The 26,505-nt window shown below is 37.8% G+C and overlaps 1 protein-coding gene across 6 annotated transcripts in view; it reads left to right on the top strand.

The window, feature by feature from the left end:
* DNM3 (dynamin 3) overlaps nucleotides 1–26,505 on the top strand; it is a gene marked incomplete at both ends in the record, with an annotated part of 577,972 nt that overhangs the window by 142,079 nt on the left and 409,388 nt on the right. For all 6 annotated transcript variants that reach the window (XM_082834657.1, XM_082834656.1, XM_082834654.1 and 3 more), the window contains 2 exons: nucleotides 20,310–20,459; nucleotides 21,706–21,909. In XM_082834657.1, the coding sequence (XP_082690783.1) occupies nucleotides 20,310–20,459; nucleotides 21,706–21,909 (354 nt within the window). The remainder of the gene's footprint in view (nucleotides 1–20,309; nucleotides 20,460–21,705; nucleotides 21,910–26,505) is intronic.

Below are 26,505 nucleotides of genomic sequence, written 5' to 3'. Positions count from 1 at the left end.
CCACAAAGAGGGGTGCATTCTGTCTCCTGCACTCCTCCATAAATGCTTTATGCTTGCATTCATTCATTTCTCAAATTTTATATGTGTGTGTGTGTGTGTGTGTGTGTGTGTGTGTGTGTATTTTTCTTTGCCGTGTGTGCGGCATGCAGGATCTTAGTTCCCCGACCAGGGATTGAACCTGTGCCCCCTTCAGTGTAAGCATGGAGTCTTAACCACTAGACAACCAGGGAAGTCCCTCAAATATATTTTTTAATTTTATTTTTGAAATTTATTTATTTATTTGGCTGCATTGGGTCTTAGTTGCGGCATGTGGGATCTTCGTTGTGGCATGCGTGATGTTTCGTGTGGTGAGCCGGCTTCTCTCTAGTTGTGGTGTGTGGGCCCTAGAGCGCGAAGGCTCAGTAGTGCGGCACTCAGGCTTAGTGCCGCACTACGGCATGTGGGATCTTAGTTCCCCGACCAGGGATCGAACTGGCATCCCCTGCATTGGAAGGAGGATTCTTAACCACTGGACCACCAGGGAAGTCCCTCAAATATATTTTTTAAATTGGATATTTCTTGTTATTTTCCTGGCTGGTTCATCCTCAACTCCCTTTGCTTTTCCACCTTGGTGCTTTTTTTGTCATTTGTTTGTAGTTTTAAATGGTCTCTTGGCTTTCCCTCAATTCTATCTATTCTCCTAAATTTAGTTCATACTCAAGTCTTTCCATAAATCCACCCCAGCCTAAAAAGACCCCCACCCTTTCTAAATCCACATGACACCAAGGTGCACCATTTACTTGTCAATTACTCATGATGGTGTTTTCTATTCTGGAATCTTATTTAAATCTTGTGCTTAATTTTCACAAGTTTGTCTTCTTTCTCCAACTTGGGTAAGTTCTTCAAGATTGTGAATTATAGCTTATCACTCTGTGTCACCTGTAGTATTAGTTGCTTAATAAGTAGATTTTCGCCAGAAACTCAACCCCCAGTTGAAAGGATATATTATATTATAGAATGGAAAGCAGTCTCAATTCTGTCACCTAAGAAGCACAGTGTGTAATTGAAGGCTTGCTCACTAAGGGAATAAAAAACCTTATCACAAAAGCAGAGATTTTTGGGAGACTGAAAATATAATATTTTTGTGGTGTTAAATTTCTCACTACAATGAAGTCCAGAGAGCAAAAACATACTCTCAAGAGTCTTATCCAGAGCTTGTCTCTATAACTGATTAGACCAGAAGGGGAGGAGATGGCTCGTAAAAAGATTCTAAAGAGATCTGCTGAGAAAAAGATTTTGCTCCATAATGTCGATTCATACTGAATGAGAAAAAAAAAATACTGGAAGTTCTAAAATACTGAAAGAGACATTCTAGGCCTCATGTGTTTCTGAAAAATACTGAACAGTAATTCAGGTTTAACTTGGAATTATTCATTCATTCACTCATTTATTTTTTTAATCATTCCTGTATCTTTAAGGAATGTTAAGTTGAAGAAGTAAGTGAAACAGTCCCTACTCTCTTAGCACTTTCATTATAGTATTGGAGATAAGACATATAAATAAATAGTTCCTGTGTTGTGGAATGTATAATACATGTTATATGAATATTTTTAAATATGTTACTTTGGATAGAGAATCTTTAAGTTTCTTTCTACCTGTAAAATTACATTCACAGAGGAGAAAAACATTCCTTACAGTCAGTGAAGTGATCAAAGGAAGTTTTTGGTGGAAATGATCTTTGAGCAGGACCTTGTTAGCTAATATTTTGATAGGCATATATTATAATCATGATACAAATCATCTATTGAGTGTTTGCTATGAAGGAGTCAGTATATTAGGTGCTTTAAACACATATTCCTGTGAGGAAGAGGGTACTGCAGAGTTATCTATGAATACCCTGAAATTATACTGAAAATTCTGTGTATACGTAAGTTTGTACATTTTTATGGGGAAAGGTTCCAGAGCTTCCAGAAACACGAACCATGGTAGAGAGAGTAGCACGTGTGATTCCTGGACTTTGAGAAATGCGCACATAGGTGGGTGGCAGGTGGAAAGAAGGATCTACTGAGGACAAAGAAGCTGTGAAAGGCTGAGAATCGGATGCTCCTAGGAGGGGAAAGCTTGAAGTAGTGAGAAGCAGTTAGTCTGGGATGGTTAACAGATTGTCCTTAGGAGTCAGTTGTCTGGATTTAAATTCTGGACTGCCACCTCCTAGCTGTGTGACCTCAGGCAACCTATTTATCTTCTCTGAAACCAAGACCTCTGCTATTTAGATTAGCTGTTACATATTTACTTAAAATTTCTTTGGTTATTTTTTAAAAAAAATTTTATTGGAGTATAGTTGATTTACAATGTTGTGTTACTTTTTGCTGTATAGCAAAGTGAATCAGTTATACATATACATATATCCACTCTTTTTAAGATTCTTTTCCCATATAGTTCCCTGTGCTATAAAGTAGGTCCTTATTAGTTATCTATTTTATATATAGTACTGTGTATGTCAGTCCCAATCTCCCAATTTATCCCTCCCCCCTCCCCTAGTAACCATAAGATTGTTTTCTCATCTGTAACTCTATTTCCATTTTGTAAATAAGTTCATTTGTAGCCTTTTTTTAGATTCTACATGTAAGCAATATCATATGATATTTGTCCTTCTCTGACTTGCTTCATTCATTATGACAATCTCTAGATTCAGCCATGTTGCTGCAAATGGCATTATTTCATTCTTTTTATGGCTGAGTAATATTCTATTGCATATATGTACCACATATTCTTTATCCATTCTTCTGTCGATGGACATTTAGGTTGCTTCCATGTCCTGGCTATTGTAAATAGTGCTGCAGTGAACACTGGGGTGCATGTATCCTTTCGAATTATGGTTTTCTCCAGGTGTATGCCCAGTAGTGGTATTGCTGGATCATATGGTAGCTCTACTTTTAGTTTTTTAAGAACCTCCATACTGTTCTCCATCATGGCTGCACCAATTTACATTCCCACCAACAGTGCAGGAGGGTTCCCTTTTTTCCACACCCTTTCCAGCATTTATTGTTTGTAGATTTCTTGATGATCTTTGGTTATTTTTAAAATTAAGGGCTTACTATGTGTTAAATGCCTTCATTCATTTATTCTTTGATATGTGTATGTAAATGTGTATGATGTATTCTTTGATGTATGTATTGAATAATATACATTTGTTGAGACCATATAACTAGTTACTGGGAGAGTAGTAACTGGGAGAACTCTTATGAAAGAAGCAGACATGGTCATGCTTTTGTCCTCACAGCAACCTATGAATGAGATACAATTTACAGAGGAGGAAACTAGGGATCGGGCAATGTAAATGACTTTCCAAGGCACGAGATAAAGAAATGGAGAACCTTCAAACTCAGGTCTGATTCCAAAGTTTTAAACACTCATGTTCTCAACTATAGAATATTGCACAGCATGGCTGACTTTGCAAGAATGTTAACAAGGGGAAACCTACCTTAGGGAAGATTTATGTGTAGATTTTGTGGTTGAAAGAGGAAGGATGCAGATATTTTGCATGGGCTCATCTAATGTGATAGATGAGCTAACTAAGGGGGTTATCAAGTAATAGGCCATATTTTCAAATCAGTCTTTAGTATGATGACACATTTGGATGATCCAGTAGTTAATACATTGTTATTGAGATTACACTCTTCATTGTGATCCATGTGATATATTCATATCTGAGGACCCTCTAAAATGAGTACACTTACTTTCCAAGAAAGGTGATTTTTTTCTTATATGTTTTTTACTGATTATCCTTTTTTCAACTCTTAGAATTTTATCTATTTTGCAAAAGTAATTGTTTGCTTCCATGTTTGAGCCCCTTTTCAAGGAGGTGAGTGTCCTTGTGAGAGAATTTTCTATTTATTAAGTTCCTACTGAGATAATTGATGACTACTGCAGCTAAGCATTAATATACAAGCAAATTGAATTGGCAAAAACCATAGTACTGAGTTTCAGATGAGAACTTTATTTTGTTTTTCTTTATAGGTACATTTCTTTTAGCATCATTTAAACTGAAACACATAATGCATTGGGTTTTGCTAAGTGTTGGGTGTTCTTATGAGAATCCCTTGGGATTAAATAAAAAATTATTTAAGGGCGCCCTTAAAAATATTTTAAATTTATCTCCATTTGGATAATTCAAACACTAATTGACCAGTTCTATTAATTGAGTTTTCTTCATACTAGGGGCAATTTTTAGTTTTCTCCCTTCCTCCCTCCCTCTTTCCTTTCTCCCCTTTTTAAGTTTTCAGGAAGTGGTTAGATTGGCTCTATTGTCTGAGTCATAGAATAATTTTTGTAATTTATGAAGCAAAGGGCTTTTGTCAGAAGAGTTACTTTGCATTTTAGTTTTATGCAATCAGTTTTGAATATTATGCCCAAGAATTCTCATACATTCATAATTTTTCGTTTATGCAGACTTTGTTGCAAAAATATGTACTCTCATTACCAAGCTATCCCATACTGACTCTGACTGCTTAGTGATTGGGCCACAGTTGATAATAAATATTTTTGTATGACTCTCTACAGCACTGAAGTGATTTGCTCTAATGAGACAGAATTTAGAGGAGATGTACCTCTCATTTTTAAGAATATGTACTTTTGTTAAAATTTAGTGCATTTAGCAGAGTAGGCATTCATGGGAAAATTCTTATGCTTTTAGCTAAACATGCTGTGTGTGTGTATATCTGTGTGTATGTGCAAGCTTAAGCCATTTTTTTTTTTTTTTTTTTTTTTTTTTGCTGTACGTGGGCCTCTCACTATTGTGACCTCTCCCGTTGCGGAGCACAGGCTCCGGACGCGCAGGCTCAGCGACCATGGCTCATGGGCCCAGCCGCTCTGCGGCATGTGGGATCTTCCCGGACCGGGGCACGAACCCGTGTCCCCTGCATCGGCAGGCGGACTCTCAACCACTGCGCCACCAGGGAAGCCCAGAAAACTATTCTTTAGTAATACTGTAAAGAATGCTGTAGATAAAGATTAATAAAATTAAATTGTCTTGTAGAAATTGACAAGGTGATTCTAAAATTCCTAGGAAATGCAAAGGACCCAGAATAGCTAAAACAACTTTAAAACATAACAACAAAGTTGGAGAATGAACACTACCTGATTTTAAGACTTGTTACAAAGCTACAATAATCAAGATAGTATGGCATTGATATAAATATAGTCAAATAGACCATTGGAACAGAACAGAGTTCAAAAATAGACCTACAGATATATAGACAACTGATTTTTGATAAAAGTGGAAAGACTATTCAATGGAGAAAGGGTAGTATTTTCAACAAACAGTTTTGCAAAAATTGAATATTCATGTGTAAAAAATGAACTTCTATTTATACCTTTCACCACATAAAAAGTTAAGTTGGCTCTGTTTCTAACTGATAATGACCTTCATGAAGACATTTGAGGAGCTTACCAAATACACTAAGATATTGTTAAAATATTTAGATGGAATAGTGTTGCTGACAAATTGTGTGTAGAAGCTCACACTCATAGAAAAATTTTTCTTTGTCCAGCTGCAAATATATCCAGCAATGAATATTTTAATTTGATATTTTGAGAATTTTTTTAGTTACATATTTATACACTTGTAATTCTGATATGATTACTACTTAACTTTCATTTATAAACTTCATTTCTTGTGTATAAGATTCTATGGGAAAATATTTTCATTTTGCAAACTTTAGACTTTCTGTTATATTTTTTGTATAGCAGTCTGATTACTTGAACTTTCATGACAAAGTCTAGTGATTTCACTTTAATCACAGATTTTTACTTGGCAGATCACCTTATTTTTGTCTTTTTAAAACAAGAAATAACATTGAAATGTTTGCTGTTTCTGAAATTGTACATTCATTACTCTTTAATAATACTGTAATAACTCACTTATTTGGAAACCTCTTTTCAGTTTCTAAACTTAGCTGATTATCAGGAGGAAGTAAAAAGAGTCTTGGGCAGCCAAAATTAATATTACAAAGACTATGACCTAAAGTTCATTTTTGCAGGGTCGTGGCCTTACTCTGGGCAATTCCAGTCTTAATTTAGAGTCAGACCATACATACTAGGTTATTGGACTTCTCAGTCTAGAATAAAATATAACGCTGCCAGTTAGAATGGGAATATGCCTTAAAAACAGAAGAAGAGACACAATAAAAAGAAAAGCATACAAAAGATAAAACAATTTTTAAGTTAGCAAAGTAATCAATAGCAAAAACTTTTGAAATAACAAGAAATATTTAAATTGTGTATAGAACATTGTTTAAGCATACAGGAAACTATGTAATACATACTCAATTTCTATAAATGCCAATAGTCACTTGCTAGTATTTACCTTGCCCTTTCAACAGCTTTTAACATTATTAATTATTCTCTCCTTAAAACATACACTATTCTTTTAGCTTCCATGACGCCAAATACTCCTAGTTTTTGTTCTATCTCTTTGGCCAACTCTCTCTGTCTTTTTTGCTGATGCATTATCTTCTACCTGGCCTTTAAAGTTTACATCTACCCAAGGCTTCTTTCTGTGTCATTTCGTATTCTCCCTTAGGGAATTGCTTCTACGCCATGACTTCAGTTACAACTGATGCACCTATGAATCTCACATTTATAGCTCCTGGGCTAAACTCCAGACATGTATTTCCAGCTGACTGCTTGAAGCTCTACTTGGATATTTCAAAGATATCAAACTCAACATGTCAAAAGCCGTATATTTATGATCATTTTCTTCTCAATACCCACAAACCTCAAGTGTCCGCCAGTGTTTATTTGTTGATTCATTCACTCATTTACTCATTCGTTTATTTGCTCTTTAATTCAAAAAATATATATTGAATGCCCAATAGATGAAATTCATCGTTTTAGGTACTGGGAATACAGCAGATAATGTTCCTGTTCTCATAGAGCTTGTATTCCAGTAGGTGAAGACAGGCAATAAAAAACAAAATCTTCACATAATGATTATGTGCACAGAAGAAAGTAAATTAGATGATGTGATAGAGTGTGACTTTACTTTGCCTGATCAAGGAAGGCTTTCTAAATTAGAGATGATATTTTGGATGAGAAGTAAATGACAGGATGGAGCCACACATGCAGAGATCTGGATGAAGGACATTCCAGAAGAGGAGCACCTTGTAGAGGGACCCTGGGGTGGGGAGGATGTTGCAGCTGAAGTGTTTTGAGCACAGAGGGTAGAAATAGTGTTACAGATAGAGGTACACAGGGTTCAGACTGTCTAGGACTTTGTAGGCTGGGGAGAGTAATTTGGATATTTCTGACTGATCTGGAAAACCAGTAAAATTTTTTTTAAAAAGGAAGAGACATGATCTGACATATGTTTTAGAAAGACCTCTCTAGCTGCCATGTGGAGAATGGATTCAGTGGAGTGGAACCAGGAAGACCAGTTGGGATGCTTTTACAGTAGTCCAGGTAACAGGTGGCATCAGCTTAGAAGGAGGATGGCCACAGTGGAGGCAGTGAGAAGATGACTGGGAGAGAGCGGAGGAAAAGAAGGATGCAGAAATAGCTGTTGTTTGATTCGAGGACCTGATTCAATGGTAGTATCAATAATTGAGATGTGGAAGACAGGAGGAGGAGGAAATGTGGATGATGAGAGGGGAAGGCAATGGGGGATTAAAAGTTTGGTTTGGGACATGTTAATATTGAGATCTATTAGACATCCAAGTGGAAATGTCAATTAAACATTAGAATTAGAATGCTTGAGACATGAATTTGGGGAGATATATATGTGATATATATATATTTGATATATATATCACATGTGTGTGTGTATATATATACTTTTTTAAAGGCCAATAGATTATATAAGAGAGGATAGGATATCCACCTAGGGAAAGAGAGATGACAAAGAAAATAAGAAGGTCTAGGAGGGAGTCTAGCTGCACTCCAGTATTTAGAAGTGGTGAAGAGAAGGAACAATGAGCAAAGGATATGGTGAAGGAGACGTAAGAGAGGAAGAAGAAAAAGTCAGGAAAGTTGGAATAATGGGAGTCAGTAGAAGAGAATGTTTCAAGGAAGAGGAGGAAAATCATGTCAGATGCTGCTGAGACTTAATTATCCACTTTGCAATTTTTGGCCAAGTGCTTGACCTGCTTCCTATTTGGTTTCAGTATTTGGAGTATGGTTTCTCTCTCAATTGTGTTTTGTTTTGTTTTGTTTTTTTGGGTGGAATGTTCTTTTTTTTTTAAACATCCTTATTGGAATATAATTGCTTTACAATGTTGTGTTAGTTTCTGCTGTATAACAAAGTGAATCAGCTATGCGTAAACATTTATCCCCATATCCCCTCCCTCTTGTGTCTCCCTCCCACCCTCCCTCTCCCATCCCTCTAGGTGGTCACAAAGCACTGAGCTGATCTCCCTGTGCTATGCAGCTGCTTCCCGCTAGCCATCTATTTTACATTTGGTAGTGTATATATGTCAGTGCCACTCTCTCACTTTGTCCCAGCTTACCTTTCGCTCTCCCCATGACCTCAAGTCCATTCTCTACATCTGTGTCTTTATTCCTGTCCTGCCCCTAGGTTCTTCAGAAAACTTTTTAAAAAAATAATTAATTAATCAATTAATTTATGGCTGCATTGGGTCTTCGTTGCTGTGCCCGGCTTTTTCTTGTTGTGGCGAGCAGGGGCCACGCTTCATTGTGCTGCATGGGTTTCTCATCGCGGTGGTTTCTCTTGTTGCAGAGCATGGGCTCCAGCTCACGGGCTTCAGTAGTTGTGGATCGTGGGCTCTAGAGAGCAGGCTCAGTAGTTTTGGCACACGGGCTTAGTTGCTTTGCTGAATGTGAGATCTTCCAGGACCAGGGATCGAGCCTGTGTCCCCTGCATTTGCAGGCAGATTCTTAATCACTGTGCCACCAGGGAAGTCCCAGTATTTTATTGTTTAGCCTCCATTTGTTTGTATTTTTTACAGATTTTTTCCTGTAATTGATATCTAGTCTCATAGCGTTGTGGTCAGAAAAGATACTTGATATGATTTCAATTTTCTTAAATTTACCAAGGCTTGATTTGTGACCCAAGATATGATCTATCCTGGAGAATGTTCCATGAACACTTGAGAAGAGTGTATTTTGTTGATTTTGGATGGAATGTCCTATCAATATCAATTAAGTCCATCTTGTTTAATGTATTATTTAAAGCTTGTGTTTCCTTGCTTATTTTTCATTTTGGATGATCTGTCCATTGGTGAAAGCGGGGTGTTAAAGTCCCCTACTATGATTGTGTTACTGTCGATTTCCCCTTTTATGGCTGTTAGCATTTGCCTTATGTATTGAGGTGCTCCTATGTTGGGTGCATAAATGTTTACAATTGTTATACCTTCTTCCTGGATTGATCCCTTGATCATTATGTAGTCTCCTTCTTTGTCTCTTGTAATAATCTTTGTTTTAAAGTCTATTTTGTCTGATATAAGAATTGCTACCCCAGCTTTCTTTTGATTTCCATTTGCATGGAATGTCTTTTTCTATCCCCTCACTTTCAGTCTGTATGTGTCCCTAGGTCTGAAATGGGTCTTTTGTAGACAGCATATATACAGGTCTTGTTTTTGTATCCATTCAGCCAGTCTATGTTTTTTCACTGGAGCATTTAATCCATTTACATTTAAGGTAGTTATCAATATGTATGTTCCTACTACCCTTTTCTTATTGTTTTGCGTTTGTTATTGTAGGTCTTTTCCTTCTCTTATGTTTCCTGCCTAGAGAAGTTCCTTAGCATTTGTTGTAAAGCTGGTTTGGTGTGCTGAATTCTCTTAGCTTTTGCTTGTCTGTAAAGGTTTTAATTTCTCTGTCGAATCTGAATGAGATCCTTGCTGGCTAGTGTAATCTTGGGTATAGATTTTTCCCTTTCATCACTTTAAATATGTCCTGCCATTCCCTCCTGGCTTGCAGAGTTTCTGCTGAAAGATCAGCTGTTAACTTTATGTGGATTCCCTTGTATATTATTTGTTGTTTCTCCCTTGTGGCTTTTAATATTTTTTCTTTGTATTCAATTTTTCATAATTTGATTAATATGTGTCTTGCTGTGTTTCTCCTTGGATTTATCCTATATGGGACTCTCTGTGCTTCCTGGACTTGATTGACTATTTCCTTTTCCATAATAGGGAAGTTTTCAACTATAATCTCTTCAAATATTTTCTCAGTCCCTTTCTTTTTCTCTTCTTCTTCTGGGACCCCTATAATTCGAATGTTGGTGCATTTAATATTGTCCCAGAGGTCTCTGAGACTGTTCTCAATTCTTTTCATTCTTTTTTCTTTATTCTGCTCTGTGGTAGTTACTTCCACTATTTTATCTTCCAGGTCACTTATCCATTCTTCTGCCTCAGTTATTCTGCTATTGATTCCTTCTAGAGAATGTTCAATTTCATTTATTGTGTTGTTCATCATTGTTTGCTCTCTAGTTCTTCTAGGTCTTTGTTAAATGTTTCTTGTATTTTCTCCATTCTATTCCCAAGATTTTGGATCATCTTTACTATCATTACTCTGAATTCTTTTTCAGGTAGACTGCCTGTTTCTTCTTCATTTGTTTGGTCTGGTGGGTCTTTACATTGCTCCTTCATCTGCTATGTGTTTCTGTCTTCTCATTTTGCTTAACTTACTGTGTTTGGGGTCTCCTTTTCACAGGCTGCAGGTTTGTAGTTACTGTTGTTTTTGGTGTCTGCCCCCAGTGGGTAAGGTTGGTTCAGTTGGTTGTGTAGGCTTCCTGGTGCAGGGGACTGGTGCCTGTGTTCTGGTGGATGAGGCTGGATCTTGTCTTTCTTATGGGCAGGACCACGTCCGGTGGTGTGTTTTGGGGTGTCTGTGACCTAATTATGATTTTAGGTATCCTTTCTGCTAATGAGTGGGGCTGTGTTCTTGTCTTGCTAGTTGTTTGGCATAGGGTGTCCAGCACTGTAGTTTGCTTGTCGTTGTGTGGAGCTGAGTCTTAGTGTTGAGATGGAGATCTCTGGGAGAGCTTTCGCTGTTTGATATTACATGGAGCCAGGAAGTCTCTGGTGGACGAGACTCCTTCAGGAGATCCTGAACTCAGTTCTCCCACCTCAGAGGCACAGGCCTGGCACCTGGCAGGAGCACCAAGACCCTGTGCGCCACACGGTTCAGAAGAAAAGGGAGAAAAATTGAAAGAAAGAAAAAAAATAAAGTGAAATAAAGTTATTAAAATTAAAAATTAAAAAAATTATTAAAAACTAAAAAAATTATAAAGTAATAAAAAAGAAAGAAAGAAGAGAGCAATGAAACCAAAAAACAAATCCACCAATGACAGACAGAACCCTAGAACAAATGGTAAAAGCAAAGCTATACAGACAAAATCAAACAAAGAAGCATACACGTACACACTCACAAAAAGAGAGAAAGGAAAATAATATATATATATGGAAGAGAGCAACCAAATCAATAAACAAATCTACCAGTGGTAATAAACTCTAAATATTAAACTAAGATAAACATAAAACCAGAAACAAGTTAGATGCAGAAAGCAAACCCAAGTCTACACTTCCTTTCAAAGTCCACCGCCTGAATTTTGGGATGATTCATTGTCTATTCACATATTCCAGAGATGCAGAGTACATCAAGTTGATTGTGAAGATTTAATCTGCTGCTCCTAAGGCTGCTGGGAGAAATTTCCCTTTCTCTTTGCTCACACAGCTCTTGGGGTTCAGTTGGATTTGGACCCACCTCTACGTGTAGGTCGCCTGAGGGCATCTGTTCTTTGCTCAGATAGGATGGGTTTAAAGTAGCAGCTGATTTGGGGTCTCTGGCTGACTCAGGCCGGGGGGAGGGAGGGGTACGGAGTGCGGGGCGAGCCTGTGGCGGCAGAGGCTGGCGTGACATTGCAACATCCTGAGGTGCGCCGTGTGTTTTCCTAGGGAAGTTGTCCCTGGATCATGGGACCCGGGCAGTGGCGGGCTGCACAGGCCCCCAGGAGGGGAGGTGTGGATAGTGACCTGTGCTCGCACACAGGCTTCTTGGTGGCGGCAGCAGCAGCCTTAGCATCTCAGGCCCGACTCTGGGGTCCGTGCTGATATCCGTGGCTTGCGCCCGTCTCTGGAGCTCCTTTAAGCAGCGCTCTTAATCCCCTCTCCTCGCACACCAGGAAACAAAGAGGGAAGAAAAAGTCTCTTGCCTCCTCGGCAGCTCCAGACCTTTTCCCGGACTCCCTCTTGGCTAGCTGTGGCGAACTAACCCCTTCAGGCTGTGTTCATGCCACCAACCCCAGTCGTCTCCCGGCGCTCCGACCGAAGCCGAGCCTCAGCTCCCAGCCCCGCCCGACCCGGCGGGTGAGCAGACAAGCCTCTTGGGCTGGTGAGTGCCGGTCGGCACCGATCCTCTGTGCGGGAATTTCTCCGCTTTGTACTCCGCACCCCTGTTGCTGCGCTTTCCTCTGTGGCTCCGAAGCTTCCCCCCTCTGCCACCCGCAGTCTGCGCCCACGAAGGGGCTTCCTAGTGTGTGGAAACCTTTCCTCCTTCACAGCTCCCTCCCACTGGTGCAGGTCCCGACCCTATTCTTTGTCTCTGTTTCTTCTTTTTTCTTTTGCCCTACCCAGGTATGTGGGGGAGTTTCTTGCCTTTGGGGGGGTCTGAGGTCTTCTGCCAGCGTTCAGTAAGTGTTCTGTAGGAGTTGTTCCACATGTAGATGTATTTCTGATGTATTTGTGGGGAGGAAGGTGATCTCCACGGCTTACTCCTTCGCCATCTTGAAGGTCTCCTTTCTCAATTGTGTTTTACGTGGAAACGAGGATTATGAAATAGAGTTAATTTTTGTTATACTTTTTGAGCTCCTTCTGAAAAAATATGGAACTAAATTGCGCTATGTAAGTATTACAGCTGCTGATTCTCTGATTGTTATTTTTGGCACTTGTGGTAGAATTCCATACAAATTCCTATTGCTGGATGGATTTCTGCCAAATGTTAGTCCTGGTCTCTTATGCCAGCACTGTTCTGTGGCCACTCAATCCTCACCTGTAGGGTTAGCCTCACCCAGGATTTAGACCCAGCCCAACTCTTAGGCAAGCAACCTGTATAGGCCATCGTTGAGCAGTAAATATCAAGGAAGTACTATTATTAATCTCTCTTTACTGAGGTGTATGTGGGTAGCTTTGGCTTTGTTTCCTGTGAAAAAGGCTCTACCTCCCTTTTCATGACTGAATTCTCACCTTGTTTTTTTGCCTTGGACCATCTGGCTCACTTGGGTCTGGAGTTCTGTTTTGGCCTCCTCCTCTGCCTCAGGAGTACCAGAGCCCTGATGCTTACCCCTAGTCTCTGCAGCTGGTCTCTGATACCTGCTTAGCACCCACCTTTTGTCTGCTGTGAAATCTTGGCCCTTCTTATTCCCACCCTATTGTTCTTTACCCTCTGACTGGGACCTCTACCTTTCACCCACTGTTGGACTCCCTCAGGTTAATTGTTTGTTTCTTTAGATTTTCTTTTCTTTTCTTTTTTTTTTTTTGATTACTAAACTTTCCCTGTTTACCTTAGGACACAGTTGACTTCTGCTGTATATCTGGGTCTGTATAATTCATATCTAACTTGCCTTGTTGCTTAGTTAACCACCGTTCCAGGCTCTTGCCTTCAATTTGGAATGACATGAAGGCTTTCTGGAAGCATTTTTCCAAATTGCTCAATGGTATGCAAAGAGGACTTCTTTAAAGAAGAAGGAAGAAATCTACAGGTGTTCTTTTCTCTAAATATGATAGGCATTAGGGAAACACAGATGAATAAAATGCAGCCTTTGCCTTTAAGGAAATATGTTTTTAAATGTAGTCATACTAGATGGTCTTTACAGCCAGTGGATTTAGCTAGTTGCATTGAAAACCATTCCCTGTTTATGTGTCCAATGTACTCCATTTTCATTGGAGCCCCGTGCTTAAAAACATTGCTATTAAAACATTTTAGAAATAAAACTCTAGCTAAAGTATTGAGGACCCTAGTTCTTAGAATAAAGATTGACAGGAGGTTATATGCCTGTGCTCCATAATAATTCCTTTCTACTTAACCTTGATTAATTGAAACATATGAATGTTTTTCCCCATGGAAGGGGCATATTGGGAATATTTAAATTCTTATGGTCATGCTGTGCTTTTCACAGATGATTGGAATTCTGCCCAGGCACAAACCATATCATCCTGCCCCCAAACAATTTGTCAGCTGTTTAACCTAGCGTAATTTGTTTTTCATGATCAGCAGAAATGACAGTGCTAAAATGCTTTATAGGGAAATAAAAATAAAATAGAATGATAGCTCTGATTTTTTTTTAATATCCTCTTTTTTCTCCCAAATCATTCTTTGATATAAAAATGTATCTTAACCTTTGCTTTAATACTGGGAAAACAGGAAAGATTTTTTAAACTAGAGTCTTATTTTGTGAAACTGAAAACATACTATGAATTTCAGCAAGGTAGGTTATACTGACACACAAAAGAATTTCATGGATGCATTATTAGGATTTCATTGCTTATATACACATAGCCTTCAACCTTTATATGAGCTTGTGGCTAAGAAATTTAATCACTCTCCATTCAACTGAACTTGGGCTGAAGCCTGGAATTGTTTGAGAAAGAGATCATTCCATGTGCCCAACTACCAAGCATTTAGAATGAAAGGAACACTGAGAACATGCCAAGAGAGCTTGTGCCACTGGAAACTGTACCTTTCTATGAGAAAGAATTTATCTCAGGACCCTAAGATGAGGTTTGTTAGACCTTTAGGCATATTAATTTACAACAGTATAAAAGTCTTAGAAGATACACACTTATAAGCTCTTAAAAAGTCTAACTATTGATTGGCTGGTGCAGCGTGTTCTGTAGGGTTTGGCTCAGGTGTTAGAATTTCCTTCATCCCCAAACTCATGTGAACATTCTTCAGACGTGAGTATAGTAAATGGTTTATTGTTCTTGTGGTAATCCTTTATAAGATTTTCATTTGTAATTGTATTTTTGGACAGCAGGGAAGTAAAGCTGTGACCTTTAAATTCTGCACTGCTAATCAAGATTTATTCAGGGATTGTGTGATGATAAGCTGATTGATGATCCTCCTCAATAGCAACTATGGGCAATTGTTCAAAAACATGTATGCCACCTCTGCTGTCCACCTATTTATAGTCTGCTTGCTAGAGAGCTGGGATCCCATAACAGGAGTGGCTTATCTTGTTGCTAGGAGGACTCATCTTATTGACAATATAATCCTGTAGCTATAAATTCTGAAATGTAGTTATGGTTGCCATGTTTTTCTAATAAGAAAGTAGGATATGTGGTCTGACAATTATCACTGTACTGTTAGAGATGAAGGGGACATAGACCTATGAGTCTCTGGACCTGGGTAGAGGATGGACTACAGGTAGCTCCCTTCTGACAATTTAGATTAGGTTTTCCCTGAATTTTCTATCCTGTAGGATGAATTATTTCCCAGGAAGCTCTTTGAGACCCATAGAAATAGGGATTTTGTGGTTCCTGTCCATTAGTCCTTCTGATATGCTGGGCAGGTCTGAATCCCAGTGATGGACATAGTTGAGACCCAAGTTGACATTCCTGCTATGGTTACTCTTAGGTCATTTAGGATCACTCTGTGTGTGTGCGTGTGTATGTGTGTGTGTATGTGTGTGCGTGCGTGCGTGTGTGTGTGTGTGTGTGTGTGTGGTATTTTGTGGTAAAAATAATAGTCTTTGTAGGGTTTAATCAGTGAGAATACAGAAATGTTTTCTACAGGCGTAAAATGACTCGACAAAATGATAAATCCCCACTCTCACCTGATGAATTTCACATGCTCCCACCACCATCAATTCTACCGACTTGTGTCGTCCGTCAGTACTCATTATTCTGTTTCCTTCCTGTTCCTATGGATGAACTGGCATGTTTCTTTCTAGTGCTTCCTATCCCCTCTTCCTTGAGACATCACTTTAGCACTTGTCCCTTCTTACTTCTGCACCATCAGCTTTTCCTCAGGACTGGATTAATACCATCAGCCTATGAACATGCTATTAGTTTGCCCATCTTTATAAAACCCTCCCTTGACTTCATAACCCTCTCCAGCTGCCCTCTCACTTCTTTCCTCTCCTTTACAACACAACTTTTTAAAAGAAGTGTCTGCAACCAGTCTCCACTTCCTCTCCTCCCATTCTCTCTAAAGTCTATTCCAATCAGACTATCACCCACCCTACTCCACTCTAACAGCCCTTTTCAACATCCTGAATGACCCTCAAGTTGCCCAATTTTATGATTTGTTCTTAGTTCTCATCTTACCTGACATGTTGGCAGTATTTGATGGAGTGGAAAGTCTCCTTTCATGAAACATTCTCTTTAACTGGCTTTAGGTCACCTTTCTCTCTGGGTTTTGTTGACCACTCGGGCTTACTCTCCATTTCCTGACCTCTAAACATTGGAAAACCTGGGGCCCAGTGCTCTGACCTCTTCCTTATCTCTCACTTAGTGATCTCATCTACTTGACTAACTTTAATGAATTCCAAATACATATAAATCTAGCTTGGATTTTTCCCTAGATGAAAGACTCACAGATCCAGCCCCAAGGCATTTTTGTGCTAATTAGAAAAGGCTAACCTTTCCTCAAGCCCTTGACTGCCATCTTCTGTAAAAATTTCAGAATAGATATACACTTATCAGATGAGGTGAATGGGAATTTTGTGTCTTTCAGCTGCGTGATTCTCAACCATTAGCGGCAGTTCTGTTTCTCCATGTGGGTCGTGTGTAGTAGGCATCACAAGCTTAATAGGTCCCAAACTGAACTTTTAAATTTAATTTTATTGGAGTATAATTGATTTATAATGTTGTGTTAGTTTGAGGTGTACAGCAAAGTGATTTGGTTATACATATACATATATTCATTCTTTTTTTAGATTCTTTTCTCATATAGGTAATCACAGAATATTGAGTAGAGATCCCTGTGCAATACAGTAGGACCTTGTTGGTTATCTGTCTTATATATAGTAGTGTGTATATGTTCATCCCAAGCTTCTGATTTATCCCTCCCCCCTACCCACACGTTTCCCCTTTGGTAACCATCAGTTTGTTTTCGATATCTGTAAATCTGTTTCTGTTTTGTAAATAAGTTCATTTGTATCTTTTTAAAAGTTAGATTCTACATATGAGTGATATCATGATATTTGTCTTTCTCTGTCTGACTTCACTTAGTATGATAATCAATAGGTTCATCTATGTTGCTGTAAATGGCATTATTTCATTCTTTTTTATGACTGAGTAATATTCCATTGTATATATGTAGCACATCTTCTTTATCCATTCCTCTGTCGATGGACATTTAGGTTGCTTCTATGTCTTGGCTATTGTAAATAGTGCTGCAGTGAACATTGGGATGCATGTATCTTTTCAAATTAAGGTTTTCTCTGGATATATGCCCAGGAGTGGGCTTGCTAGATCATATGGTAACTCTGTTTTTAGTTTCTTAAGGAACCTCCATACTGTTCTCCATAGTGGCTGTACCAATTTACATTCCCACCAACAGTGTAGGAGGGTTCCCTTTTCTCCACACCCTCTCCAGCATTTATTGTTTGTAGATATTTTGATGATGGCCATTCTGACTGGTGTAAGGTGATACCTCATTGTAGTTTTGATTTGCATTTCTCTGATAATTAGTGATGTTCAGCATGTTTTCATGTGCTTTTTAGCCATCTGTATGTCTTCTTTAGAGAAATGTCTATTAAGGTCTTCTGCCCATTTTCTATTGGGTTGCCAAACTGATCTCTTGATCCCCAACCCCATCTCCCCAACATCTTCCTTTCTGTCAGTCTTTTCTACTTCAAAATTCTTCTCATTGTTGAGGTCAGCCTCCTTGAAGTTATTCTTAACTCCTTTCTTTCTCCCATACCTCTCCTTTAATCCATCAGCAAATCCTGCTGGTTTTTCCTTCAAACTTCATTAGAATGTAACCACTTCTCCACTCTCACCCAGGTCCAAGCCTCATTAGCTCACCTTTATTATTCTGTTAGCCAGCTTCTTCTCTTATACCTCTCTGTCTGTTCTTAACACAACAGTACAGTTCTTTATTTAAAACCTGGGTCACCTCATGTTTCCCCTCTACCCAAAATGCTTCAAGTGCTCTACCATTCATTTTGAGTAAAAATCAAAGCCCTTAGTATGGCCCACAGGCCCTACACCATCCAGGTCTGTACCACAGCTCTGACCTCATCTCCTGCCTCTCTCTCCCATGCTCTGTGCTCCAGGCACGTTGGCCTCCTTGCTCTTCCTCCAATATGCCAAGCATAGCCTGCTTCAGGCAGTCTACTGGGATCCTCTTATGTAAAGCATGGCTTCTTGAGTCTTTGCTCAAATGTTACTTTATCATATCAGAGAAGCCTTCCTTGACGGACACATATAACAAAGCAACCTCCCTTCCCCAGTATTTATTATTCCCCGTATTCAATTTTCTCCATAGCACTTATAATCTGGCACACACACACACTGTTTACTATTTTATCTCACTGGAATTTAAGCTTCATGAGGCTAGAGACTATTTTTTTCACTTTACTATATCCCCAACTTCTAAAACAGTGCCTGAGAAGTAGTAGGAGCTCAGTAAATACATCCCTAAATCTCTTTGTGGAACCCTATCCCTAAAAAGACACAGAGGTTTGAGATGGTACTGCACAATTCCAATCTCTAAATTCCAAGATAAAAGCATTTTCAGAAGTCCAGGAATGAATTTAAATCTAATTTGAAAATTGCATTGATTTTGCAGCTTTCTGGAAGGGCATTGGTTTCCTACAGAGAAAGCAAGTAGGCGCCATCTAGTGGCAACAAGAGAAGTACACATTTGTGTTACTTGAATTATTGATTAGTAACATACTTGAAAATGTAGTCCCTGATCCAGAAGCTTTTTAACTCTATGAACGTAATAATTACGATAGCCAAAAGTTCTCAGATTTGTAATTTCCACAGAACATGTTGAATTGAAAAGTACTGTTTATTATAAATTATTTATGGCTCATGTTTACTAAGTTTTGTTTGCTTATTTTTTAGGATCTGACATCCATTGCTCCTCTTTATTTTTCTTATTGTTTTATCCTCTACTTATCTTTAAACTCTTACATGGTACTGGCCTAGCCACTGAGTGGGTAAATAAAATAAAGGCTCTATCGTCTAAGAATTTATAATCTAATAAAGACAGCACCAATGAGGGTAAATGTGTGAAAGAAAATGCCAAATGATGCAGTGGTCTCTTCAGGCCAGACTTCTGAAGCCTTTTGAAGCTTAATTGTTGTGTATACTTCCACCATTGATGCATGAGCCACATCTTGTAGTTGTCTCCCTGTTGGCCTTGCCATATAGTGGGTGAAGGTTAAATATTTATGGTGGGGAATCATAGAAAGACTACCAATAATTCTCTCAGCCGCTATCTGTCCCAAGATACTTAGCCTTAGTCTACGTTTGGTGGAGCAGTTCTTCAGCTAGTTGTTAGAGAAATTAAAGTATTTGTTAAGACTCGTTCCCTTGTTAAAATTATCATAAAATTTTTAGGTCTAATAGTATCAGTTTCCTTTTCTGAGTTGTGTTGTTTATCATATACTTGATATCTCTGGAAGCAGATATAGAAATTGATAGCACAACAGTTTCAAGATGTTACTGAAATTTAACAATAACTAATATTCTGTTATTATATAGTTACTTTAGAGTTTTTCCTTCTGCCTACAGATACTGATTTTTTTTTTTTTTAGATTGCAGGTAAATAGTTTCTTTGTAATATCCTATCTTTTTTTTCTTGAGAAAATATCTTTTTAATTAAAGAAATTGGTGTGGTATTTTGAATAGTATATTTTAAAGCTAAAATATTCCATATATTATTTCTTTTTAAAGATAAAGCAAACATTGTTTCTAAATCTTTTTGCCTTCTGAAGCTATATTTATATAATTTAGCATTCCATCGTGATAAAGTGGTGATATTGAAAAAGGACATTCTAATAGGATTAGTAAGTAGGCTTTTTGTGTACCCTAGCTCTAATTTCTTTGACAATTGGTTGCTATTATTTGTTTCATCATTTGGAGGGCCAGGATTCTCTTTATTTAGTAGGCTGGGTGGTTTAAAGACTGCTTATAATACTTAATTGCTTATCTGAAAATTAGCAAATTTAGCAGCCTTAGTATTTGAACTGTTTAATATTTCTAAAGTATTAACTGTGCTTTTTGTTAACTACTGTGTTCTCTCATTGTGATGGCTGAAGAGGCAATACTGGATACTTTGACTTGTAATTAAAGAAGCATTATTTCCTTATTATTGCAAGAGTACATGAATTTTAGGTTGTATTAATTTGTCTTTTGTAGAATATGCAGAATTTCTACATTGCAAAGGAAGAAAAATTACAGATTTTGATGAAGTTCGCCATGAGATTGAAGCAGAAACAGATCGAGTAACCGGAATGAATAAAGGGATTTCCTCCATACCCATTAATTTACGAGTCTATTCCCCACATGGTAAGTAAAATAACAAAATTCAAAATACTTGTCCTCAAAAATTTTTACTATATTAATTAACATACAGTATTTATAGAAGATGGTTTTTTTCTCTCAAAAAATACCGAGTTTCTAGGATTGTGCTTAGATACTTCAGTAAATGGTATGATCCAAACAGCTCATAAAATTATTTATGGGGAGACAGGAGGAGATAACTTTTAAAAGAGAAGTCATTTTAAAATGTTTTCTTTATGTTTATCTTAAACTTTTAGAATTCCAAAGAGGTATGCATGAAAACTTCCATTTTTAATATCTTTTAATATCTTTTAATATCTTTTAATATCTTCAGTTTTTGCAAAAATCTTAGAGGTGCATGGTACTATGGTTGAGTTATCCTTAATGAATTTTCTTTCAGTCCTATATATTCCTCTTTAATCTCTTCCTGAGGAATCAACTGTGATTTTTTTTTCCCCCAGACTGTCGGCAGAAACTTGTCAGATATCCAGTTCCTGGTGTGTGATACAGAATAGCCTCCATTCTGACTAAGATTTTAGTGGGGCAGATTTTAATCTCCTATCTTCTACCCAGCTCTGTTGCTTTTAAAATGGACCATGAGTGACATAAGCTCAATTACAACTTCCCAAGAGGACTTGGTGCCAATAACGTAGCGTGCAAAGAGAACGATGGCCAGGTCGGGACTGGAGTCACTGACTCGGTAGTTTCCTGGGCTCCCAAAATGGTGCTCCATGAGTCTGGCTGTATAGCCTGCACACTAACCTCATGGCACCATGAATGGCTAACAGCTTTCCTATAGGTTAAGTGGCTAACACTCTGTAAATAATGTATGATGTTTTTAAAGGGAAGGGCAAACCTTACCCAGAGAATTTTTACACCATTTGAAGGCAGTGTACAAGACTGGCAGACAGCATATTCACTTATTGTTCAGTGTTTGAATTATAGCCCCCAGTTACAAATGTGACAGCTCTCTGAGAAAACTGTTAGATATGCAAATCAGTGCTTCTTAAATTATGTTAAAATGATCATTTGGCCTAGCACAATCATATTATAAAAATAGAGAAAACTTGAAAAGCCATTTTGAATTCTGTCCTTTTTATTCTATGCACATGAGTCGAAGTTCTTCAGATACACAATACGTAAAGCTCAGCTTGTTTTATTTCTACTAAAGTGACACATGATTCTGCATTGCTGATATCTTTCAGCATTGATGGTATATGTAAAACTTTATTTTTTTTTTTCCTTTCCACAGTGTTAAATCTAACCCTTATCGACCTGCCTGGAATTACGAAAGTGCCCGTGGGAGATCAGCCACCAGATATTGAGTACCAGATCAGAGAGATGATTATGCAGTTCATCACACGGGAGAACTGTCTGATTTTGGCTGTTACCCCAGCCAACACCGATCTTGCAAACTCAGATGCACTGAAACTAGCTAAAGAAGTTGATCCTCAAGGTGAGTGTATGGCCCATAAGATGAACGGGAATTAGTTTAAAATGTCAAGAGTTTGGGTATATTTCAAGGTAACACAAATTCTCATAAGTTGATTTTATTATTAATTAAATTCACCATTATTAATATTGTTAGCTCTTTCATATTTAAGATGCTGAAAGAAAACTGGGGAATATAGTCTAAACCTATATAAATAAATGTAAGATTAACTGAGATCTAGGAAAATAGACCTTTCTAATTGTTATGAACTACTTATTTTAACAGCTAATAAAAGAAATTTCTGATACAGAATTCAGATTCTCCCCTTAGTTTTTATGAGTTATCTGAATATACTCCAAATAAAAAATCTTTTCTGTTTTTGTTTGTTTTTCATTAAAATAGGAGGCTCTTTTAATGCATGTAAGATATTATTTAGTTTATAATGTTTGACTTAAATCCCTGCTTTCATAATATATGTTTGTTACTGGCATTTCAGAATCCAAAAAAGTCCCTTATTTATGCTGATGTTTGACTTTTTCTTTCTCTGAGCTGAGTAATAATTTATGTTCAGGGACCCCAATGATGGGTCTTTGTGTGTGTCTGTTTAAAGAAATTATGAATGGCACTCAGTGATGTGTCCTTTCAAGATGCAGATGTATCTTCTCCAATTCTAGGAATTCTTTTTTTTTAAAAAAATAATTAATTGCCCCATTTTCTCTGGTCTCTTTATCTGGAATTCTTATTATTGACATCTTAGAACTCCTGGGGTTAATCCTCTTTTTCTAAAAAAAATCTCATTTATCATCTGTTTGTCTCTTTGTTCTACTTTTTGCAATCTTTACTCAACTTTTAGCTCCTCTAATTTTTCATTTTTGATATCATTTAAAAATTCCAACAGCATTTTCTTATTTTGTGAATGTTATTTTTTAAAATAGGATTGTGCTCTTGGCTTCTCAAGTGCAGTATCTTCTGTAAAGATTTTAATGACAGCTTTTTGAGGTTTTCTTTTTGTAATCTAGAATATCTCTGAGTTCATTTTTTTCTGGTTGTTTGTTTTGGTCATTATCTTTGATGTTAGAGACCTTTTTCAAATGACTGGTGATCTTTTGCTGCTCTCGTAGATTTAAGAGTAAAGCACTAAAAAGCTGATGGAAGGTCTGCCTGTGCTTGAAAGGGATTCATTGACTAATGGGCTTTTCCATAGGGCGATTGGGCTGGGACCTGGCCATTTTGTGGGGAGACTTCCTCAGCTGCTGTTAGATTCAAGTATTTTCTCTTGAGCTGACTTGGTATAAGCCTGATGTCCAGTGGTCTCAGAGCTACAAGGAAGAATTGAGTTGGTAGGGGAAGGTGAGGTGATTCTCACTATTCAGCATGTAGACTTTTCATTAATCCCTCTGCTTTCATAATGACATTCCTGAAGGTCTTCTTAAGTCCAAAGTCCCTCTGGTTCATCCTCTTCTTTTTTTTTTTTTCGGTACGCGGGCCTCTCACTGTTGTGGCCTCTCCCGTTGCGGAGCACAGGCTCCGGACGCGCAGGCTCAGCAGCCATGGCTCACGGGCCCAGCCGCTCCGCGGCATGTGGGATCTTCCCAGACCGGGGCACGAGCCCGTGTTCCTTGCATCGGCAGGCGGACTCTCAACCACTGCGCCACCAGGGAAGCCCTGGTTCATCCTCTTCTGAAAGTAAATCTTCAGTATTCTGCTGAGGTCAAGGAGGAGTAACTGTGTGGGTGTGCAAGATGGGAAAAAGAGTCTGGCGGCCTAACAGTAAACCATATAAACTTTCAGCCAGTTCTTCTATTTTCAGCTCCTCTTCACTAACCTTGGTGCCTTCAGTTCTTGAACCTTTTCAGAGTTCTGCAGTAGTGACTGGTTTTCTTCTTCTTGGCTTCTTCCAACATACCTGAGATTGGGGTTTGAAACAAAGTAGGTGGAAGTTCCAGATGGCTACGTGGGGACCATCACCAGGACTCTTTCTTCAGCTTCAGTAACTTGGGAGAGCCAGATTATGGATTAGGGCTGGAGTCTAGTTATAAAAATGATACTAAAACACCCCTGTCTCAGAAGCCTTCTTGTTCTGAAGGAGACAAAACCAGGTTATCTGATTGGAACAGAGAGAGATAACACTTCCATCAGTGGATTCTAGTGAGTGCAGCACAATCACATCCCTGAGAAGTCCACACTTACTTCAGATGAAACTTCATGGAGGAGTACAAATGATATCCCCAGTCTGTCTGTCACAAATCTGTATCCAGAAAGTTAAATGAGACTTTTTTTTCTGCTATAGACCTGGCTTATTTTATTAGCTGCCACTTAGAAATTGCCGTGTGAATTTACCATGAATTCATTGCCATGAATTTACCATGAATTCATTGCCATGAATTTACCCCAAATGAACCTCATTTCTTGCGGCTCATTTTAACTCCTGCTTTGTCAAAGATAGGCCCTCGTTACCCCAATTTTTTTATATTCTGTAAATGGTAGTCCTAAGAACAGATTTTTGAATGTTTGCAGATAATTCACAGGGAACTTTGCAAATAATTGATAATTTTACAGAAATAGAGAAAATATTCAATGCCACTGTATGCTACTTCTTTGTCTACTCTTGCATGGTGATCGCTAAGGAGGACAAATCCATTGCCTGAAGGCTTATAAGTACAATTCTTGTGTTAGTTACTAGAAGTTCCTTGCTAACCTCAGGGTTTATTATTTGTTTTAGAATCCTAGTTTCAATTCTGAAACTTCTGAACACTGTCGTACTTGAGAACCCTCAGGTTTGCATGGTGATTAGGTCTCCACCAGAGACCCACTTTTGTGTGCTGCTATCCTGAGGCTTTGGCTGGTCCTGGACATCACTGAAGCTCCAAAGGAAGAGGGTGAATTCTTGCCCCAAATAAGGTTCACATTTGTAGTAAAAGAATTAAAATAGAGAAAAGAAGAAGCTGTAGGACTCAATGCAACTTGAGCTTAGAATATGAGATATAGAGACATGGTATATTCGGGTTGACAAATCAATACCTTTATTTACCCTCTGTGCCCTCCCAGTCACTCTGTGGGAAGACTGAATCATTCTAATATCTGATTCAGAGGTCTAGTTTTCCTTATAATTACAGCTTTGGTAAAAAAGCAGTGACACCAACTTTGGTTAGTTAGGTATGTGTTGCTTAACTTCTACATGTTTTTGAGTTTCCCAAATTTCTTTCTGCTATTGATTTCTAATTTCATTCCATTGGATTGGAGAACATATTTTGTACTATTTTAATCCTTTCAAATTTATTAAGACTTGTTTTATGGCCTAACGTGTGGTCTATCCTGGAGAATATTCCATGTGCATTTGAGCAGAATGTATTTTTTGCTGTTGTTGGGTAGAGTGTTCTATAGATGCTTTTTAGTTCTATTTGGTTTATAATGCTGTTCAAATATTGTTGCCTTCTTGGTCCTCTGTCTGGTTCTTCTATTATCGAAAATGAGATATTGAAGTCTCCCATTATTATTGATAAATTATCTATTTCTCCCTTCAATTGTGTTGGTTTTGCTTTATGTATTTTAGGACTCTGTTGTTAGGGATATTTATACTTGTTATGTCTTCTTGATGGATTGAACTTTTGATCATTATAAAATGTTCTTTTTTGTCTCTAGTAACAATTTTTGTCTTAAATTCTATTTTGTTTGATATTAGTGTAGCCACTGCAACTCTCTTCTGTTATTATTTCCTTGGTATATCTTTTTCCATTCTTTACTTTCAACCTATTTGTGTCTTTAAATATAAAATGTGTCTCCTGTAGATAGCACGTAGTTGGATCAATTTTTATAAAGCCCGTTCTACTAATATCTGCCTTTTGATTGGAGTGTTAGTCCATTTCCACGTAATTACTGAAAGATAGAATTTATGACTTTCATTTTGCTATTTTACGTATGTAAATCTTTTTGTTTCTCTATTTCTTTATTATTGCCTTGTTTTTTGTTAAAAATGTATTTTCTAGTGTACCATTTTAATTACTTTGTCATTTATTTTAGTATTTTAAAGTTTTCTTAGTGGTTGCCATGGGATTACAATTAACCTCTTAATTTATAACCTCTTAATTTATAATCTGGTTCAGATCAATACCAACTTAATTTCAATAGTATACAAAATTTTTGCTTCCATATAGCTCCAGTTCCTCCCTTTCCTTTGTGCTATTATTGTTCTACAAATTACCTTTATACATCATGAGCCCATCAACACAGACGTAAATACTGCTTTATGTAGTTCTCTTTTAAATCAGATAGGAGAAAAAAAGTTACACACAAACACAAATACATTATATTTTTTTACATTTACTTATGTACATTTGTCCCTTGGTATCTGTGGGGGATGGCTCTAGGATCCCCAGTGGAAACACACCCAAATCTGCACGTGCTCAAGTCCCTTATATAAAATGACATGATATTTTCATGTAACCTATGCACATCCTCCCATATACTTTAAATCATCTCTAGATTACTTATAATACCTAATACAATGCAAATGCTATGTAAATAGTTTCTGGTGTGTAGCATATTCAAGTTTTGCTTTTGGCAACATTATGGGATTGTTTTGGGAATATTTTTGATCCACAGTTGGTTGACTCCACAGAT

The sequence above is a fragment of the Leucopleurus acutus genome (genome assembly GCF_964270905.1).
Source record: "Leucopleurus acutus genome assembly, chromosome: 2".
Classification (NCBI taxonomy): Eukaryota; Metazoa; Chordata; class Mammalia; order Artiodactyla; family Delphinidae; genus Leucopleurus; species Leucopleurus acutus.
The sequence above is the reverse complement of the archived record's forward strand: the minus strand, read 5'-3'. Positions and strand labels throughout refer to the sequence as shown.